Raw genomic sequence first — 19,377 nt, 5'->3', positions numbered from 1 at the left:
ATATTGGTATATTGTATATTGTACATTTTATATTGTACATTTTATATTATACATTTTATATTGTATTGTACATATATATTGAATTTATATTGTATAATACTTTATATACTGTGTGGTTATACCTATAATCACCTTTCCACATTAGTATTTTCCTACTACTGGTATCTACGTTGATCACAACCACTTCCTTCAACAACACCTTACTATATCCCCTTTAACTCGGCCTTCCCTACCTTGGCTTCTACCATCTCCATCGGTCTCTAGCTCCGCGTCAGTTTCCGTGTCATCTTTATTAATACCCATTACCATCCTTATCATCCTTACCTTTGTTAATTTTCCTTCCCCTTCCCCTTCTACCCTCATCTGGTTACTGGCTACTCCCTCCCTGTTCAAAATACACATCATCCCCACATGAGCTCGTCGGTTCCCCCCAAAGTCAGACGCAAATCGTCGGCTTCAAACACTGCAATGAGACCCACTGAGTCGTCTCGGCCCGAACCCACCATCATCAAGAGAAGAAACTCGTCCTTTGCATCCACGTCGTCGCCGTGGTTCAGAAGAAACTCGTTTCTCTCTCCTTCAATGATCAAAAACGAAAACTTCTCCGTCTACGAAGCTCCCAGCTACTACTCCGATGCTTCCAGCTACAGCATCATCTCGTTGAAGGAATGTCAAGGGTTCATCTTCAACCAAGACCTCTTTGCTACGCCGTACCAACAACTGCGATCATTGGCCAACGAGAAGAAGATTCGTGCTCTAAGCTTCTCCAAATCGGCTTCCCGTTCCCGCTCCCAATCCAAGTCCATCACACCAACAAACTCAGTCAACTGCTCCACCATCAATTCCCCACAACAACCCCAGCAGACTCCTTCTCAACCACAACCACAACTGCAACGTAGACATACATCCTACCACTCTCCAAGACCTAATTTCTTGCAACACGGAGTGGGGCTCGGCCTTGGAGCCGCGTTGGAGGTCGATAACGACGATGACGCCATATTCGACGATAGCATAGAAGAAGACATTGAAGAAATCCCGTTCGAATCGCTGTTTGTGGAAGACGACGAGGATGCCATCGCCGACGAATATGACGAGTATGAAGACTACGAAGAAATGAACGGCTATGGAGGAGATTCTACAAATAGACGGTACAAGGTCCATGTGACAGAAATCATAGTCAACGAAAAGGACAATGACATCTTTCCCTCGTAGCCAGAAGTCTCCGTTGACTTTCGCCTATTGCTTTTCCCTGTTTTGCAGCATCCTATGCTCCGGTTTCATTGATCTCGGTATCTGGGACACTGAGATAGCTCTTGGTGGGTTCTTTTGGACTAGTGGTTCTGTGGTTCTTTGGTTATATGGAGCCACCAAACAGTCCGTTTCTAATGTTTGATATTATGTTTTTTTCCGGTTTTTTTTCTATATATAGATAGTACATGTTGTTTCCTGAAGATCTTGCAACTAAATCACGTAAATATTACTAGAATACCCCCAACGTTCACCAATATCCCATCTTCACCACTAACTTAACTAAGCCTATGACAACCTGATTGGAAACTGCACCCATGCCGCAGTACTATTCAACAGTGCGACTCCAAAGAAAAACTGAAAAATCGAATTCTGATGATTTGAAGCTGGTGATTGTCAAGTCTTCAAAGGTGTTTCTTTAGCAAGTAAAGAGTCGTTTGTGTAAAGATAGATATTTAATTGTGTTGATAGGATGGCCGATAAACTGCAGTTTGAAAAACTCTCGCTAGAATTCAATGAGCAGCAAAATACATTGAATGACTTGATCTCTACCAGATCTCAATTGGAGACGCAATACCAAGAGAACAAGATCGTGTTGAACGAGTTTGACAGCTTGAACGACGAGTCCAAGATATATAAGCTCACGGGGCCAATATTGGTTCCTCAGGAGTTTGCTGAAGCGAAATTGAACGTAACCAAGAGAATCGAGTTCATAGAAGACGAGATCAAGAGGGCAGAAACCAAGATCTCTGAGGAGGAAAAGAAGATTGAAGGAACAAGAGAGAAGTTGTTGGCCATTAGAGCCAGTATGGGAGCTTAGGTGGTTGGAGGAGTTTATAATAAGAAAATGGTAAAGAAAGTCTATGTTTGCATAAGTCAATAGAATAATTTTGAATTCAACTTTGCAAAAGTTTATTGTACAACTTTAAGGCACTTCCTTGTGTTCATAAGAGTGAATGGATCAACAATGAAAAGTACTTTGAAACACAGTTATATGATTCTACGGTTCTGTTCTCTTCCATTATTGCAACCTGATTTCTTTCATCATATTCTTCGTGTATTATAGATCTTGCTAATAATAATAATAAAATATATACAGTTCATTGCAATGAATCTATCAACAGTATTCTATTCTGTTCCTCACTCCGATATTGGACCTATCCTCTAACCAACTGGGATTTGATCATGTTCACCAAAGAAATAGCGTTGAAAATTCCCCATTCTTCGATATCGTTATAAGCAGAACCAAGCCCTTTCAACCCAAGAACCTTTTCATCCACAAAGTTTTTGGTTCTTCTGTAGCCATCACTGCTGTCTTGCAACATGTAAAGCTCTGAACTGACGTAAATGGAAGAGAAGCCAACTCTCTTTGAATACCAGGCAAAATCATGAGACATGTCTCCAGCATAGAATGCTATATCATCACTTAAATTGTGCAATTCCTCGAGCGATTGGGGGATATTGTATGGTACCACTAATTGGGAGATTCCTCCGACAAGTCTACCGACGACTGGTTCATTAAATTCGAGTCTCTTCTTGATAGCATAGCTGACTCTCTCGTATTCGTCAGTAATCTTGTGGTATTCCGAATTTGGGTCCAAAATATGCTGTTCCAACTTTTGTCTCTGGGTCTTCAACCAATGCAACGTCAATTGGAATTCTGGTGAGTTACCAGAGGGGTTGGTCGAAATTGCTGAGTGGATTGAGTCTGGATAGTCCAATTCTCTTATCGCTTGTGTTATGCATGCATTGCTGAAGCCATATTGTGGGATATACTCAAGAGCCTTGGTCAAAAGCACCGATTCCACCGACTTAGGGTCCACTATCTTGTTGGACGAAGGGTGATCTCTCGAATGGTACAAGCGGGTGGAGATAACTCCATTTTTCAACCCATTGAGAGCCAATTGGCCGCCTCTGAATGCCTGGAATCCTCTAAATGGTGTTTTCAACATAGTTCGACGAATGTATATCTAACCTACTTGTATAACTAACTATGTAAATTCCTATTAAATTCCTATTAAAATTAGCAGCAACAAAATTTTCAACTTTTGACTATTACTAACTACTCTTTGGTTTTTCGCCTCTTTCTTCGTCTCTTTCTACGTGTCCCTACCTTCACTTCCTCTCACTCTTTCTTTCCTTCTCTCTATCTAAACCATCAAACTCACCACTGAAAATAAAATTGTCTCATTATCATCGTATAGCAAGCGCGACATTCGATTCCAGTGTCGCACCACCGCTTGAAAGGGTCTCGATTTTTTCCGAATTCATTTTAGTTTTTCCGCGACATTTTTCCATGAAGGTTTTGCCGCCGTTAACTTTTTGCGAGTTTCAATGTGAATGATGTCAGTGTCATGGAGTCGTAGAAGGGATGGAATAAGTGGTACTTATAGTTGGAGAATTGTGTTTGAAAGTAGATATTACGATATACGAATAGGGTGGAAATGCTTGTATGTAAGGTTTTTGAGGAATTGAGCCGAAATGACGGAGATGAATGGAGGTATATTGAGTACAGTTTGTTGAAGGCTGGTGAAGGCACGGTTGTATGGTTGTAAATCAATAAATGGGGATAAAGAATCGGGTAAAAATTCAATTTTGATGGTTATTTCTATCCAATTGACCTCTCCATAGGGATGTGGTTTATGTATCGTCTTTGTTTCCGCTCAATTGTGGTATTTTTCCCTGTGAATCACGGTACTAACAATCCGTCTTTGTAGCTAAAACCAGTCAACGAGTACAGAGCTCCACGTCACACACTCGAAGAAGACGAATTCGAAGACGCCAAACCGGCTCCGATCCCTACGATAGCGTTAGAATGGACTGAAGCGATCAAATCGGTGGATTTCGTGGTGGTGGCTCCGTCTACCATAAGCATTCTCAGCGAATCCTTGCCTCAACAGAAGATAGTTGGAACCATTAGGGTTCTGTACCCCCAACTCTACTCAGACACTGAACAATCGGAACAGGCCGAAAAAGACGATTACGATGAAGACGAACAATTATACTCTGCAATTCAGGAAAAAGTCGTGAAATCCAAGTACCCAACGACAAATATTCCTATACATCTTGGACAAAACGGCAACAGCTCGGCCATCACGGTGACATTACCTCATTTTGCCAATGTGATAACTCATGGACTAGTGGCCAGGAAATTGGTCCAAATACTCGACCCGCTTGTAAAGAAATCGTGGGTGACTTTGGCACCTTGTGGACTTAATAATAATCAGACATTGAACAAAATGGTTGCAAATAGTGGCGAAAATATAAAAAAGCATACGGAGTTGTACGATGCAATTCCAACTTTGAAACCACCTCATTTCATTACGGGGATCTCAGCATCTGTGGTATCACAATTGAATCTCGTAGAAAACCCGAAGTTACTTGCATTGGTTTTGAACTCAGAGGGCCAATCAGGGTTTGAAAAGTCTGATAACGACGCCCTTGTCGATGCTGGTGTGGTTCTAGGAGATGTCTTGGGGCTTTCAGACAAAAATGCATACTTAAAGAAGATCAGTTTGGCGGTGAGGAAATTCAATGGGTTCTCGAACTCAGGTATGTATGTATAAAATAGCATAGGAATTGGAGTATTGAATAATGAGAGATACGAACATTAAGACAACACTATATTGTAGCTAAGCTAAGAGAACAAGTACAGACAACATCACTTCTCAAGTCACTGTTAAAAGGGGATTGAAAATCACTCATTAGTATATTAAGGCTTCTATCTAGCTATTTGAGTTCCTCATGGATAAGAAACAGTTCCACAACACGGAAACAGACGAAGAAAAAGGCACCTGGAAGTTCCGAGGCACAATGAAGAAGTTGAAGAATTGCACAGGGAACCATACCGAATAATTAATTATTAATGTTTTGAGATAGATCTTACTGAGTTTCTTCTTAGCTAACTCCCATGTTCCACTCTCTAGGACTATTGTACCATAAGTGAAGAAACAGAATAATGAAATTGGTGAGAAACACAATTGGTCGGTTAACACCTTACGAAGAACTTCGATAAACTTGGGGTCTTTGGAGTATATCTGAAGGAACTTGTACCACCAGCATTGGACAAAGGCCATTATGAAACCCCAACACATGAATCCTGCCAAACGATTGAATTGGAAGTATGTCAACTCCACTATTGGGCTGGGTAACTCGCCGAAATTGGAGTAATCTGCTCTGTTTTCAATAGATTCCGTGTCTCTTTGTAAGTAGTCAATAAAACGTTCGATTCCTTCATCATCTATGCTCTCTATACTTGGTCTTCTATGTTGCCTGTCGTTCCCGTCTCTTTCTTCTCTTGCTTCCCCAGAGATTTCATCTTCATTATGGGGACCCAGTTCCAAATCGTCGCTATACACATTGAAACCCGCGGATGCATTCCTGTCGAGGGTTATATCATTTGAGTTAAACGAGAGTCCAGTACCGGCACTAGCCTCGTTATAACGGAAACTAATGACCGGTTGGTTAGGCTTGTAGCTTAAAATAGACTGCGCCATGGTTTCGGATATGCCATACAACACGAGATTGGTGACGATAATGGTTATTAAAGAGCTTTTCATGTAGAGTCCTGTGTACTTTGTTGTCAATTTGAATAGAAAAACCCCGAGAACACTTATGATAAAGAAGTTAAGTAGTGGTATATTGTATATCCTTATACTGTTGATTGCTTTACTGAAGGGATGGCGATTCCGGGACGTCGAGGACGTATAGTTCCGATCGGACTCATTGGCGGACTCGTCCGCTAGTGTGATTGGCATTGCTTGTGAAATGCAGAGGAGGATCTATATGTAAAGTCTAAATCTAATTGTAGGTAATGAAGGGAAAGAAAGAAGTGACTTTTAGATATTTCAATGCTTATGATAATGAAGATGAGAATGGGTAGCGATATCGGGCGCTACCATATGGTGGGGTAGATCTTGGTAGTGAAGGGTAAGTGTAGATGGTGGGTGGAGGGAATATTGGGTATTTTGGGTCTGTTGATGTTTGAGTTGGTTAGGATGAGTTGGAAAAGCAGAGAGGGAAAAGAAGGAGAACAATATTAAGCTAAATGTGGAAAGAAGTGATATTAATTTCTCATTGGGTTGTTGTGTTGTATATATTGTATGAGTGTAGGTTAACTGGTAGGAATACGTAAGCAAAAGGAGAAAAAGTACATACCCAGTGATGGATATGGATATGGCCTATCAAAAGTGTTTTTAAGGAGAAGATGAAGAGGTAGAAGGCCCGAAAGGATGTCATCAGAGAGCTTCCCTTTGTATTTGATTGCCTTAACTGGCTTATGTGTACTTAGTGATAGTCCCCTTCTGGTGGTCTTCTCTGAGAAATGGCTCCGTTTTTTTTTTGGGTGCCAAAAAATGTTAGGGAGGATGGAATGAGGTGAACATAATGGAAGGGTATATGGGTGTGTTTGTGTAGGGTGTGTTTATGTGTATGTATATAGTTATGTGTATTCTATGTACATGTATATGGCTATGATGTGTATATATATATGGATGTGTATATATATATATAGAGGTATATATGACTGAACGTATGTATAGGTATGGGAGTACGTATGTATATGGGTGCATTTATGTATATGGATGAATATACGGAAGAAAGTATATATATGGATGAAAGTATATATATGGATGTAAGGAGATATATATATGGATGTTCATTCATTCACTTTACTACCTTCTCATGGAGTGTCAACTCACACATGGCATCTACTTTCAACTCAAAGTGAATCCCGCTTCATATCATTAATCTTTATGCTTTAGTAGGATCTGTATACTGTACACTGCACTCTTAAACTCTGACTGCTGCTGCACTCATAACTGTATTAGTACTGAACTCTCATTACTCTACTCTGATTACTCTACTCTCATTACACTACTCTCATCCTTCACTCTCATCCTTTACTCTCATACACTAACTCACTCATACACTACATTACTGCTCAATTCTATTATATGTAAACTACCATTACTCCATTCTCATACTGTACGCTATTACACTAAACTACTTACTCACACCCATACTCTACTACTCACATACTCGAATACTCTACTCACATACTCTACATACTCTACTCCCATACTTTTACTACCATAACTACTCCATACTCTACATACTCTAAATGCTCTACATGCTCTACACACATATATCCACCACCTACTACTCCCACTCTCTACATACTCTACGTACTCCACACCTTTTTTAAGGTAGATGTATATTCCTATCAAGTACTTATTGCGTTTAAGTAAGCCCACTAACTAATGAGAGATAATATATATTATATCATATGGGAGGTTACTACTCATACTCCACACCCATATACGTACCCATATACAACCCATATACTATATACTTACCCATATCTCCCACCCATACATTCTCCACCGTTTGCAACACTTTTCTACCACGTGACCACTCGCACCTGCCCTTTTCTCCTCCCGCACGACTTTTTCACTCCAATCAACGTTTGAGAAATGGGAATTACTGAAGAAGATACCTCTGACACAGTAACAACAGTAGATTAAGTGGTATTGCCAACATCTGAAACGGTCGCAACTTCATCGTAGCATATATCACAGCAACTCGATGTCATACACAAACAGCAATTTGCCCGTAAGAGCAGACCCGCCATACTCAGACTACGAGCTCATCGACGTGGATCCTCACTTCAACAGAGTAGTCGGTTACTTCAGAGGTTCGGATATCGGTATCTGGGCGGCTACCACTGCAGCCTTCCCATTGGCATTGCAAGTTTGGGAGAAATTGGAACCAGCAGAAGGAGCATTCAAGGCTCCAGGTAAGGTTCCAGGAGGAGCATTGAGAACAGCCACTTTACTTGGTTTTGTAGGAGGATTCTACCTCGCCTACGTAAGATCATCCAAGAGATTCTTGGGCTGGTCAGAAAACGAAAGAGAAGTCAAGAAGGACAGATATGAGATCAAGAAGTTGTTGTCGCAAGGAAAGCTTCCTTACCATGAAAACGAGTCTGTTTTGGACGACAGATTGCAAGATATTGCCAACAGAAACTCCCAATTCTCGTTCACCACATTCGCCATATTGCCATGGTTCAACTTGGCTCACCATCCATACCACGGAGTCAACATCCAGAAGTATTACGTGGACAGACCTGGTGAGGAGGAATGGGGCTTCAAATTGAAGCCATTTGATCAAATCAAGGCCAAGTATGCCAAGCAGATAGAGTAGATGGAATGGATAGAGTAAAAAGACGAGTTCTTAAACAACTCGTTCCATGGCCATATCCTGTACAATAATTTTGTCATTTGGAGAAGAAAGGGTGACTTCTAGCAAATAGAAGATGTTCTGAAAGTCCAAATGACGTTCTTCATGATAGAGAGTCGAATGAATTGGTTCATAGCATCAACCATCGATCATCGAAACATCAACCATCAAAAACAGTCCGAGTCTGGTTGCCGTAGACGATTTGCTTATGGTGAACTGCTCATTACGAGGAAGTTCGGGAAGCTGTATCTTTATCTACATCATTATGGGTCTTTTCGTTGACCTCTGTCGTATATTCAATACATTGCATCGTAAAAGATTGAGAGTGTAGGATTTAGAGTTGGATATAGGAGATGGCGTTGCTGTCGATGTCCATTGTGCAATTTCATATAAAACGTTCCTCTTTGTCTTAACTTGTTTAAGGGCTATCTTAGTGCTAATTCCAAAGACATTGGTTACCAAAGACATTGATAAATGCCTAATAAGCGTAAATTGTGAACTCTTAGCTTAGAGCAAGCTAAATCCTAGTCAGATTGTTATAAACTGGTATAGTGTCATTGACTCTTCGTGTGCAAGGAATATTCTAAATATGCCATGTGTAGCCTTAACTATTTAAATTTTAAACTATTAAAGCTAGTTAATTATTGGACGTCTTCACCATATAAGTCTTACCTATGGCTAGGTGTATCTCCTGGGTATCTTACTAATATATAGATCTTAACTATCACAATTCTTGGATAACGTATCTTAACTTGGAATGTTACGAACCTTAACTGTGACAGCTCTTAACTATGACAGCTCTTAACTATGTAATCTTCCCACACAGGACTTCTCTGTTGTCTCTTACATACTTAACACACGCTTCATTAAACAAACACTGATCACTATCTTTCCCCAATAGTCAACTTTATCACTCTAACACTCCATCACTCCTTGACCCTAGACTCCACATCCATAACCACATCCATAATCATACACATACCCCCCCCCCCCCCCAACCCCCTTTGTTGTTCAGGCCCCCACCCTTACCACTCAGCGCTACCATTGCACTACCGCTCCAGACGAATCTCCCAGGGTCGTGCATATACCCACTCTCTGTTTACAAAACAAACATCAATCAGATCAATTAGACGTGTATAATTCATATAAAGACTACAGCGTTATAGATAGCCATTGGATATTCATTGATACCGTTTCCGTCAGTAGAAGAGAAGTCCTTCAGTTAATAATCGCCACTGCTTTGCCCAAAAATTCCAAGCAATGTCGGCGGAAGAACAGGACTACTCGTCTCTTCCATTAGACGAAAGATTGGTCCACAAAGTATGGAAAGTCAGACTCGAAGCATATGAAGAACTCACGGAACAGTTCAAAAGCTCACGCAGCGAAGCAGACGCCTGCTTCCAGGATTATAACCAACGACCTGAATTGATGAAAACTTTCATAACGGATCTGAATGTCGTGGCCCAAGAAGCCGGCTTAAACTTGCTCGTCAATTACTTACAGTACGGTGGAACAGCTACAAACACAGCAAGACTCAAGGGAGCAGGTATAGTAACAGCTATCTGTGAAAAGGGACTTTCTTCATCGAGGAAAAATACCAAACTGTACGCTACAGAAGCATTATTGCTCCTCGTGGAAATTTCAAAGGAACCAAACAGCATAATTGAAGATATCACACCTTCTTTCACTAACAGACTACCAAAACTCGTAGCAGGATCTGTTGGAGCTGTGAAGGAGATAGTGGCCAATTTTGGCTGCCAGACTATACTGCCAAAGGTTATCATTCCAAGCTTGGCTAAGTTGTTTGCACATGCAGACAAAAATGTGAGAGCTGAAACAACACAATTGACAGTAGAGCTTTACAAATGGATGAGAGAATCTTTGGTTACCGTCTTGTTCGCCGATTTGAAACCTGTACAACAAAAGGATCTCACAAAGGCTTTCGAAGCAGTTCAAGATATACCTGCTGAGCAAACAAGATTTACACGTAAGCAACAGTTGGAAATTCAACGTTTGGAGGAGATGAAAGCATCTGCCAGTACATCCACTGCAATTGATGGGGACGTGGAAATGGATGCTGAAGAGAACATTGCCACTCCTGCAGACGACTTTAATCCTTATGACTTGGCAGACCCAGTGGAAGTTCTCTCCAAATTCCCAGAAGATTTGGACACTCGTATTAATTCGGCGAAGTGGAAGGACCGTAAAGAAGTGCTTGAAGAAGTATTCGAAATATTGAAAAATGTCGTGAAACTAGTTACAAATGACGACTACACACCATTCTTCAGAATCGTAGCAAAGTGCATGAAAGATGCCAATGTCCAAGTTGTAGAGATTGCTGCAAACTGCTCAGAGATAGTTACAAAGGGACTTCAGAAGTCTTCACAGAAGTATCGCCCAATAATTCTAGGACCAATGATAGAAAGAACCAAGGAGAAGAAAGCTTCTGTCGCTACAGCATTAGCAAATGCTTTGGACGCTATATTCGCTGTATCGAGTTTAAGTGACGTTTTGGAAGAGACAATTAATGGTATGAAGCTCAAAACTCCTCAAAATAAGATCGCCGCTGCTAATTATTTACAGAGATGCTTAGCCGCAACTAAAATTCCCCCCAAAACCAGTGAAGTGGATAGTATCATGGAAATAGGTGTCAAGTTGTTAAGTGAGTCACAAGAACCTATTCGTCAAGCATCCACTGAAGTCATTGGTACGTTAATGAAGATCACTGGTGAGAGAGAACTCAAGCAGTTCTTAGAAAAGATTGATGCGAATAGGAAGACAAAGATTATCTCCTATTTTGAAACAGTCCAAGTTCAAAGTACCAAGAGTGCACCACAGCAGTCTGCCCCAGCTTCCAAAGCCGCTGCAAAAGCTCCTGCTGCAGTAAGGAAACAAGCAACAAGTACAATCAGAAAACCATCCATTTCCAGTTCATCCATACCGTCTAAAAGACTAGCAACGTCCCCTGTAAAGAGAGCTGATGACGCACCTAAGGTGTCTACTTATGGACGTGGTTTAACGACCAGATCCTTAGCGTCTAACCCAACTCCTAGTGTGCAACCACCTTCAGTATCCACTAGGGCGGCCCCTGAACTAAGTTTGTCTCCAGAAGAAAAGGCAGAGTTGCAGCAACTTCGTAGGGAGAAGCAGCTATGGTTGGAAAGCAAGGCTAGGGAAGCTCAGAAGTATCTGCAATTGGAAGCAGAAAACAACAGTCTCCGAATCGAATTGGCTCAAAACAGATCGTCGGCCGAGTCCTTCCACAGAGAACATACTAACAGCGTACTAATGATTCAGCAAAAGGAAACACAAATTGGCAGACTTCACAGTGATTTGGAAGATGCAAAACAGAAAATAAGACTCCTTGAACAAGAAATCGAGATGATGAAATTGTTACAGACAACTGCTGCTCAGTCGAAGCAATCCTATTCCGGTTTCTATTCTGCCAGCCATTCACCGTATGAAGGTGCTAATAATGGAGTAGGTACTCCTGAGCAACAACTAACAAGAATAACGTCTGGGGAACTCAGTTCTGGAGTCAAGAGACTCTCGATTGGTAATGATACGTATAAAGAAAACCCCTACATAAAGCCCACAAGCAGCTTTAATTCAAGAATGGATAGCCCACAGAGGATGTCGACTATCACCAATACAGCAAAGGATTCTTCCGACTTTGATTCAAGCGATGACTGGAAGCGTGCGGCAGAGGTAACGTCGCAATTGAAAGCTCGTATCGAGAAGATGAAGGCCCGTTCCAGGATCACCCCCTCCCATATCGGTTAGACTGATATGCATCGTCAATAGCATGAACACATTGGAGGAATCATAAATAATTTTTGGACCGGTTCGAATCGGCAGCATAATATCGTTAAATAGACCTCCATGTAATATATACCTTAATTACTGTATGAGTTTGTTGAAATATTCCGTTTATGGAGTGTCTCATTTTACTCAGGTAGGATATATATGTTATTAGGAATAATTCAATGTAAATATTTATAAATCTTATAGCTAATGTACTCATATATAGTCACGTCTAAGACATGTTGTACAATTCAATATGTCACAGACTACAGCAAGTCAATAGCCATGTCGAACCACCATGTCACAATTAACCACCATGCCACAAACAACCACCAAATCACTACCACCACCAGTAACAACAACATCAACAATGACCACCAGCAACAACATCGACGACCACCATCCCCAAGTGTATTAACTCCACCACCGACTTCACCCTTCCCAAGGATTCTTCCCTTTTTGCAATCGTCTCTATATACTTGTCATGGTAGCGCCTCTCCTTTCCCTTCTTCCCGTTAATTTTTCAGTCACGTGTTTGTGCCCGATTCCGGACTATAGTGAAAAATCAGATTGTGGTTAGGAGTCAGCAGTGGTGAAATATTGGATTAGAGTAGTTCTTATTCTTCTGGTTGAAGGTTCTGACAGTTCAGATAGTAGAGAAGATAGAAAGTACCAAGTACAAGATGTCGACGAAATTGAGAATATTGGTTCCCGTCAAGAGAGTCATTGACTTTGCTATTAAACCTAGAATTAACAAGACACAGACAGGAGTAGAGACTAAAGGAGTCAAGTTTAGTATCAACCCATTCTGTGACATTGCCTTGGAGGAGTCGATTAGAATCAGGGAGGCCGACAAAGACAAGGTTGAGAACATTCACGCTGTTTCTATCGGACCTACCAAGGCACAGGATGTGTTGAGAACGGCATTGGCTAAAGGTGCCGATAACAGTACTTTGGTTGACGTGGGAGATGAGGAAGTTGAACCTTTGAGTGTAGCCAAATTATTGCAAAAGGTTGTAGAAAAGGACAACTCCAACTTGGTCATTTTGGGAAAGCAAGCCATTGATGACGATGCCAATCAAACTGGACAGATGTTGGCTGGTTTGTTGAACTGGCCACAGGCTACAAATGCCTCTAAGGTTGAAATCGATGGGGACAATGTGACTGTCACCAGAGAAATTGATGGTGGAGCCGACACTTTGAGAGCCAAGTTGCCATTAATTATCACCACTGACTTAAGATTAAACGAACCTAGATATGCTTCGTTGCCTAACATTATGAAGGCCAAAAAGAAGCCATTGGAGAAGTTGAAGGCCAGCGATTTGGGAATTGAGTTGGTTAAGAGAATAGAGACTTTGAAAGTAGTAGAACCACCAGTGAGAAATGCTGGTATTAAGGTTGAAACTGTAGATGAGTTGGTTAGCAAATTGAAGGAGTTAAAGGCTATTTAGGTCTAGATATGCCATACTTGTACCTTGTATCTTGATTCTACACCACGATCCCTTTAAAACTTTCCATTTTTCATTTCTTCGATTTCCTTAATTCACCATCATGTATATATAATGCACGTTTAGTTACACATCCCATATCGTAATTCTAATAGTACTTCATAAGCAATCCCTCCAACGGTCTCTGAAAGATGCAAAAATCTGGAACCATCCCAATTTGGTCGTGCGAAGTGAAGATTCCCAAAGCGCTATTCATTTGCTTATGAACCCCACAAATAGATAGCAATGATTGTTTTTCTTTATGGTAAGTTGATGTGAAATTCGCTGGTTAGTTAGAATTGAAAGAAATTAGTAGGTTTAGTTGTTGTAAATTGTAAAAAAAATGACATCTTTAGCTGTTTCAATTGAGTTTCTCTCGCATACCATTGAGGAATATGACTTCTCACTGAGACCTCTTATAGTTGGTATTAGTGGACCACAGGGATCAGGTAAATCGTATCTTACAGATAAACTAGCCGAGGAATTAAGGCAAAAATATCCTGGCAAGAAGGTTATCCTGTTTCTGATGGACGATTTGTACCTCACCCACAAGGAACAAAGCCAATTGAATGAGAGAGCCATAACTGAATATGACAATAATCTTCTTTTACAAGGAAGAGGGTTACCAGGAACCCATGATATCGACCTTGGATTGGATATTTTGAATAACTTGATTGCTCTAAGCAAACAAGACAGTAAAATTACAGAAGTTCGGATCCCTCTGTACGACAAAGCTGCTTTCAATGGTGAAGGAGACCGTGACGAGGCGAAATGGAAAACTGTTAACTACAAAGTGGATATAGTACTTTTTGAAGGCTGGTTCAATGGGTTCGTGCCATTGGATAACGATCAGCTCCGGGTGAAATATTTGACTTCTGATCCCAGTTCCATTCTTCAGCGAAGCAAGTTACCAGATCTTGAGCTTGTCAACGAATTTTTGCACAATTATACCAAAATATGGGATCTCTTTGACAGGTTCATCTTTCTTCGCACTTCGTCTATTGATAATGTCTACAAATGGAGAATAGAGCAAGAGCATAATTTGATCAAGGCTATGGGTACCGGGATGTCAGATCAGCAAGTTGTAAACTTTGTGAATAGGTATATGCCTCTTTACCATCTTTACTATGAGAATATGTGTGACAACGGTGTTTTACGGGCTAGAGATGGTAATCTTCGTATCAGCATTGATGAGAAGAGAGTGATTGTGGAGACGTCTATCTTCTAGAGAGGCCTTAGAGATGGGGTAAAAGGAAAAGCAATGAACAGGCATTCCCATGAAAAGAAGCCAATATATGTAAGTATATGGTATATAAAAACATAAACTTATGGCAAATGTGTAGTATATTCGTTCAGTTATAGGGTGTTCCAATTAATAGAGTCCTGTTATACTGTGACTAACTACAGTCTCTCTATACCTCATTGGAATCTCTCAGTAATTGATCTTTGTTTCTCACTTTGTTTCTCACTAACATCTCACTAAAGTCTCACTTCTCACTTTACCTCTCACTATTCGCCTTCGAGACTTCTCACTACCTGACCAATTTCCTCGCAAATCCTCACTACACAAACCTCCCAAAGAAACAAATTCTTTCCCTAATTTCCCAAATTTCTCCCTGTGAGCCAACGCGACGACAAGTGAAATATTTCATTAGGAGATTAGTCTTTCTCTCTACACGCTGCTGTCTCTTTATGACTACTCTTATATATTAGAGGTGAAAAAGAATAGAAAACTCGATATAAACTCTCTCATTAACAGCTCAAAATGCTGACCGAAGAACAATTGACAAATGGTAAGTGAAAATTTTCAGACTTTTCAGTCTTTTCATTCCTTTCTTTCAGTCCTTTCATTGTCTTCCTACTGAATTCTTACTCTTTCCTACTGAATTCTTACTCTTTCGATGTTCATTACTAACAATGTACTCTCTCTATAGACGAAATAGCCTTGTATGATAGACAAATCAGACTATGGGGAATGGCGACCCAGTTAAGATTAAGGTCAGCCAAAATCTTAATAATCAACTTAGGCGGTGTTGGAACCGAAGTGGTGAAAAATCTCGTCCTTGGAGGTATTAACTCCATTGAAATCTTGGATGATTCAGTTGTGAAAGAAGAAGATTACGCTACTCAATTCTTCTTGCCAGATGACGAAAGTGTCGTGGGACAACTCAAATTGCCTCTAGTAATTGACAGAATAAAAGAATTGAATAGTCTAGTGGAATTGACTACTAATACTTCGTCGTTAGTCAAGATTTTTGATGATCCCAAATATTTCCAGACATTCAACTTAATAGTAGCAACAGAACTCGACAAAAGTACCATTGAAAAACTTAATGGAATTACCAGAAGTTTCAATATTCCACTTTATGTGGCTGGTGTTCATGGAATGTTTGGTTACATCTTCACGGACTTGATCAAACATGTATCTGTATCGGAAAAAGATGCAGGTAACCAACTCAAAGAAGCCAACACAAAGATCACCAGAACAAAGACTATAACAGAAGTTAGCTACGATGAGAAGACAAATAAAGAAAAGATAACAGTACTAGACGAATTTATTCCAATTTCAGAAATCTGGAAATCCAACAAATTACCAACACTTTTGAACAAGAGACAAATGAAGCGCCTATCGCCTGCTGTACCATTGACTTTTGCACTTTTTGATATCAAGAAACCAGATGATGTTGAGCAAGATGTAGACAAACAAATCTTGGCAGAGCAGGGCCAACGCGTTTGTACTGAACTTGGTATTCCAACAACAGTCATAAGCGAAGACTACTTGGAAGTCTTCAGTCGACAGGCATTCACAGAATATGCTCCTGTGACAGCCATCATCGGAGGAGCCTTGGCTCAGGATATAATACAGTTCTTGAGTAAGAAGGAAAGTCCAATAAATAATGTGTTAATATTAGATTCTACGAAGTCTGAGATGCCTATATATGCCTTATAGATTCTTAGCTGTTATACAAGTCAATGGACATTAATTGCATCTTTTAGCGTCTGTCATCATTAGCGTCTCTATCGTATAGACATATCATTATACTTACTTCGAATTCGGGGTAAGCCCTCTTCCCTTTCTCTTCTTGAGATGTGACGTGTCTTTGAGGAATTTCAAAGAATTATTCAACTTAATTCTGAGACTTTCGTTTCTTAATGTTTCCTCTTTTATATTATTAATAATGTCCTGTTTCTTCGCCTTGAACGTCTTTTGTGCCTCTTCCTGGGCGTCTACAAGTGAATCATACTTTCTTTTATTCGAGGCAATCTTTTCCTTTGTGGCTTCAATTTGAGTCTCCGATTCTTTAATCGAATCGACAGAGTTTTGATATTCCTTTGTGATGTAGTTCTTCTCTTCATTCTTAGCGTTGATTCTCTCTATTGTTTCTTTTATCTTTGCTTGGGTTTCCCAAATTTCAAGTTGGTTTTTAATAAACTCCTCCTTCGTCTTATTGTCTACCTTATTAATCTCAATGTAGTTTGAGAGAGTCTCCTCGAGTTCTTTAATCTTTTCCTTATTGGCAACTATATTCTCAGATTTCTTGATAATCCATTTATTGGCGATGGATACCCTAGACTCAGAATGACTTATATCGTCATATATGGTCGATATTGTGGCCTTAGTGGTCTTTTCTCTTCTACCAAACCTACTCTGGATTTCTGGTTCATTGAATTTGACGTAGCTACTGCATTCTCTTTCAGCGATTTGCAACGACAAATATGCTGTATTCAATTGCATGATTAACTTGTGAGTCAAAATAGAATTTATGTGGCCATTGTTACTGTCTCCATTGGAGTGAATACCAATTAGCTTTTGGAACGAGTTCTTTAGTGGATTAGTAACGTACTCCAGTACTAGCCTCTTAGTTTCGTAATAAGTCGGCTTTTCTTCGTCCTTCGGTTTATCTGCGTCAGCTGAAAAAGTGTCTGCAGAATCATATGGAGTGTAATGGAAGTGAACCTCTGTCAATAAGGAACGCTCGACATCTATAGCACTAAACCTGGGGATTTTGGGCAAGTCAGGTAAGGGCCAGGAGGGAAAACTTGCTGTTCGAGAGATGGATTTGAACACTTCATCGAAGAATTTGTGTGAGAGAAATGTCAATTTCTGATTATAAATGGGGAAGATATCGGGAGGAAGATTTCCTATGTAGTCTCTTAGACAAACAATTGAAGAGATTAACTTATATATGTAGTCTTCATTTCCCTCATCCTCGGCATAATACAATTTGCAATGTTCGATAGTCTTCAATGGAACCAATCGTATAACTATTGCCTCTCCTCTTCTATTCTGAGTCCGCAAAGTTTCAAAGAACTCGTTCTTTGTGTCAACATAACCATCAAATACAATTAACACGTCAAATTTGACAGCATCAAGCTGTTCTTTGTCCTTCTGAAGCTTTCCATCGAAAGGTAATAAATGAACCGTCGTATTATTCACGTCGTTATAGTACGAATTTAAGATTTTAGTGGCTTTCTTCGACTCACGCTGGACATTATTACCCACATACCTCTTAATTATAAGATTTCCAGTGCATCCTATTAAAAGGGCTTCCGCCAAATCGAAGAATTTCACGTTATTGTTCATTACTAGTCCGACATTCTTTGCTCGAGAAGCGTTGTTCAGAATAATCACATTCATTAAGTCCTTTAGCACCGTGAACTTACCACTTGTCTCAGCAATTTTGCTAGGCATGTCTTTCAGCGACAAGTTCTTGGGCATGTAGTGGTTTATGAGCAAGTACGGATGAGTACTAACCAACATACAATTGTCTATACATATTTGCAATGACTTGACGATTAAATCGGTATTATCGTTTGTTTCACAGTATTTCAAGATGTCTGGATAGTGAAGCGACACTATCTGGTCCGTGAGCTCTTTCTGGAACTCGTACATTGGTGTTGGAAGATGGTAGTCACCACTATCGTTGAGAGTTTCGATGTCCAACTCAATGATAGGCGGTTCTGGTGTACCGTCCAAGATTTTTAGCAAATTCATTTTTAGGGGGACTTTTCAGTTAAATAGTATATAATGAGCCAGTTTTCAAAGATGTTTAATATGTTTAGAGTGTCCTAGTGTCACTTGTAGTGTGTTCTCCATGATGTAACCAGCTCGTAAATCCTGTCAAATGTTGGTAGTAGTTAAGATGTCGTAAGTCGTTGTTTCGTAAATGGAGTGAAAATGCGACATTCGTGTATGTAGAAGTCTCTAGAGGAAGTGATAGGATAGTCGTGTTGGATTGAAGATTATTGTGAATAACGGAAGTAGTGGTTATGGGTTGAGAGCTGTCGAGTCGAGTAGGGGTAAATAGGGTTATTGGGAAGAATTTAGGTTTTTATATAAAAATAGAAAAGGCTTTAGAGTGATGGTTGAGAGCTTTCATCTCATTGAGATTGCAGTTAATAGTACTGAGCTTTTGGGTGCAAAAAATGTGAGAGTACTTGTTAGGGTGGAAATTGAGTAAGAGTGACTGAATAGATATTCAATAATGATTAATCGTTAAACACTGTATGGAGACCTTGTCAATTTGGAATATTTAAAAGTTGGAAGCCCTACTGAGTTTGTCTGTTTTCTTGTATTTGCTTATGGCCAATAGGCAGC

At 40.1% G+C, this 19,377-nt stretch overlaps 11 protein-coding genes across 11 annotated transcripts; 8 read left to right on the top strand and 3 right to left on the bottom strand. All coding sequences in view use genetic code 12, as the record gives it.

The window, feature by feature from the left end:
• The first annotated feature begins 292 nt into the window (after window positions 1–292).
• Window positions 293–1,647, top strand: RJT20DRAFT_64378 (uncharacterized protein). Its single transcript, XM_064921081.1, has one exon. It carries the CDS (start codon window positions 412–414, stop codon window positions 1,210–1,212), a length of 801 nt encoding a protein of 266 aa, XP_064772022.1. The 5' UTR covers window positions 293–411; the 3' UTR covers window positions 1,213–1,647.
• A 9-nt stretch (window positions 1,648–1,656) lies between these two features.
• On the top strand, window positions 1,657–2,286 carry YKE2 (tubulin-binding prefolding complex subunit). The gene has a single exon (XM_064917994.1). It carries the CDS (start codon window positions 1,721–1,723, stop codon window positions 2,066–2,068), a length of 348 nt encoding a protein of 115 aa, XP_064772021.1. The 5' UTR covers window positions 1,657–1,720; the 3' UTR covers window positions 2,069–2,286.
• On the bottom strand, window positions 2,287–3,601 carry RJT20DRAFT_131389 (ubiquinone biosynthesis protein). The gene has a single exon (XM_064917993.1). It carries the CDS (start codon window positions 3,198–3,200, stop codon window positions 2,406–2,408), a length of 795 nt encoding a protein of 264 aa, XP_064772020.1. The 5' UTR covers window positions 3,201–3,601; the 3' UTR covers window positions 2,287–2,405.
• On the top strand, window positions 3,447–4,894 carry RJT20DRAFT_64369 (uncharacterized protein). The gene is made up of 2 exons (XM_064921080.1): window positions 3,447–3,698; window positions 3,966–4,894. The coding sequence occupies exons 1-2, from the start codon at window positions 3,693–3,695 to the stop codon at window positions 4,812–4,814; spliced, it is 855 nt and encodes a 284-aa protein (XP_064772019.1). The 5' UTR covers window positions 3,447–3,692; the 3' UTR covers window positions 4,815–4,894.
• Window positions 4,895–4,973: 79 nt separating this feature from the next.
• RJT20DRAFT_146913 (uncharacterized protein) lies at window positions 4,974–6,005 on the bottom strand (the record flags this gene model as incomplete). Its single annotated transcript, XM_064918890.1, has 2 exons — window positions 4,974–5,488; window positions 5,582–6,005. The coding sequence occupies 2 exons, from the start codon at window positions 6,003–6,005 to the stop codon at window positions 4,974–4,976; spliced, it is 939 nt and encodes a 312-aa protein (XP_064772018.1).
• Window positions 6,006–7,573: 1,568 nt separating this feature from the next.
• Window positions 7,574–8,597, top strand: NUO1 (Nuo1p). The gene has a single exon (XM_064921079.1). It carries the CDS (start codon window positions 7,834–7,836, stop codon window positions 8,449–8,451), a length of 618 nt encoding a protein of 205 aa, XP_064772017.1. The 5' UTR covers window positions 7,574–7,833; the 3' UTR covers window positions 8,452–8,597.
• A 1,049-nt stretch (window positions 8,598–9,646) lies between these two features.
• Window positions 9,647–12,386, top strand: RJT20DRAFT_64322 (uncharacterized protein). Its single transcript, XM_064921075.1, has one exon. The coding sequence runs from the start codon at window positions 9,748–9,750 to the stop codon at window positions 12,268–12,270; it is 2,523 nt and encodes an 840-aa protein (XP_064772016.1). The 5' UTR covers window positions 9,647–9,747; the 3' UTR covers window positions 12,271–12,386.
• Window positions 12,387–12,896: 510 nt separating this feature from the next.
• Window positions 12,897–13,932, top strand: RJT20DRAFT_64324 (uncharacterized protein). Its single transcript, XM_064921076.1, has one exon. The coding sequence runs from the start codon at window positions 12,975–12,977 to the stop codon at window positions 13,740–13,742; it is 768 nt and encodes a 255-aa protein (XP_064772015.1). The 5' UTR covers window positions 12,897–12,974; the 3' UTR covers window positions 13,743–13,932.
• Window positions 13,932–15,218, top strand: RJT20DRAFT_64351 (putative ATP-dependent kinase). The gene has a single exon (XM_064921078.1). It carries the CDS (start codon window positions 14,122–14,124, stop codon window positions 15,004–15,006), a length of 885 nt encoding a protein of 294 aa, XP_064772014.1. The 5' UTR covers window positions 13,932–14,121; the 3' UTR covers window positions 15,007–15,218.
• Window positions 15,219–15,543: 325 nt separating this feature from the next.
• RJT20DRAFT_146908 (E1 ubiquitin-activating protein) lies at window positions 15,544–16,728 on the top strand (the record flags this gene model as incomplete). Its single annotated transcript, XM_064918889.1, has 2 exons — window positions 15,544–15,571; window positions 15,713–16,728. The coding sequence occupies 2 exons, from the start codon at window positions 15,544–15,546 to the stop codon at window positions 16,726–16,728; spliced, it is 1,044 nt and encodes a 347-aa protein (XP_064772013.1).
• A 47-nt stretch (window positions 16,729–16,775) lies between these two features.
• RJT20DRAFT_64327 (uncharacterized protein) lies at window positions 16,776–19,047 on the bottom strand. Its single transcript, XM_064921077.1, has one exon. It carries the CDS (start codon window positions 18,772–18,774, stop codon window positions 16,822–16,824), a length of 1,953 nt encoding a protein of 650 aa, XP_064772012.1. The 5' UTR covers window positions 18,775–19,047; the 3' UTR covers window positions 16,776–16,821.
• Between the last annotated feature and the right edge of the window lie 330 nt (window positions 19,048–19,377).

This window comes from Scheffersomyces xylosifermentans (genome assembly GCF_036884685.1).
Source record: "Scheffersomyces xylosifermentans strain CBS 12540 chromosome Unknown RJT20scaffold_8, whole genome shotgun sequence".
In the NCBI taxonomy this organism is placed as follows: Eukaryota; Fungi; Ascomycota; class Pichiomycetes; order Serinales; family Debaryomycetaceae; genus Scheffersomyces; species Scheffersomyces xylosifermentans.
This window is presented reverse-complemented; position numbering and strand designations above follow the sequence as displayed.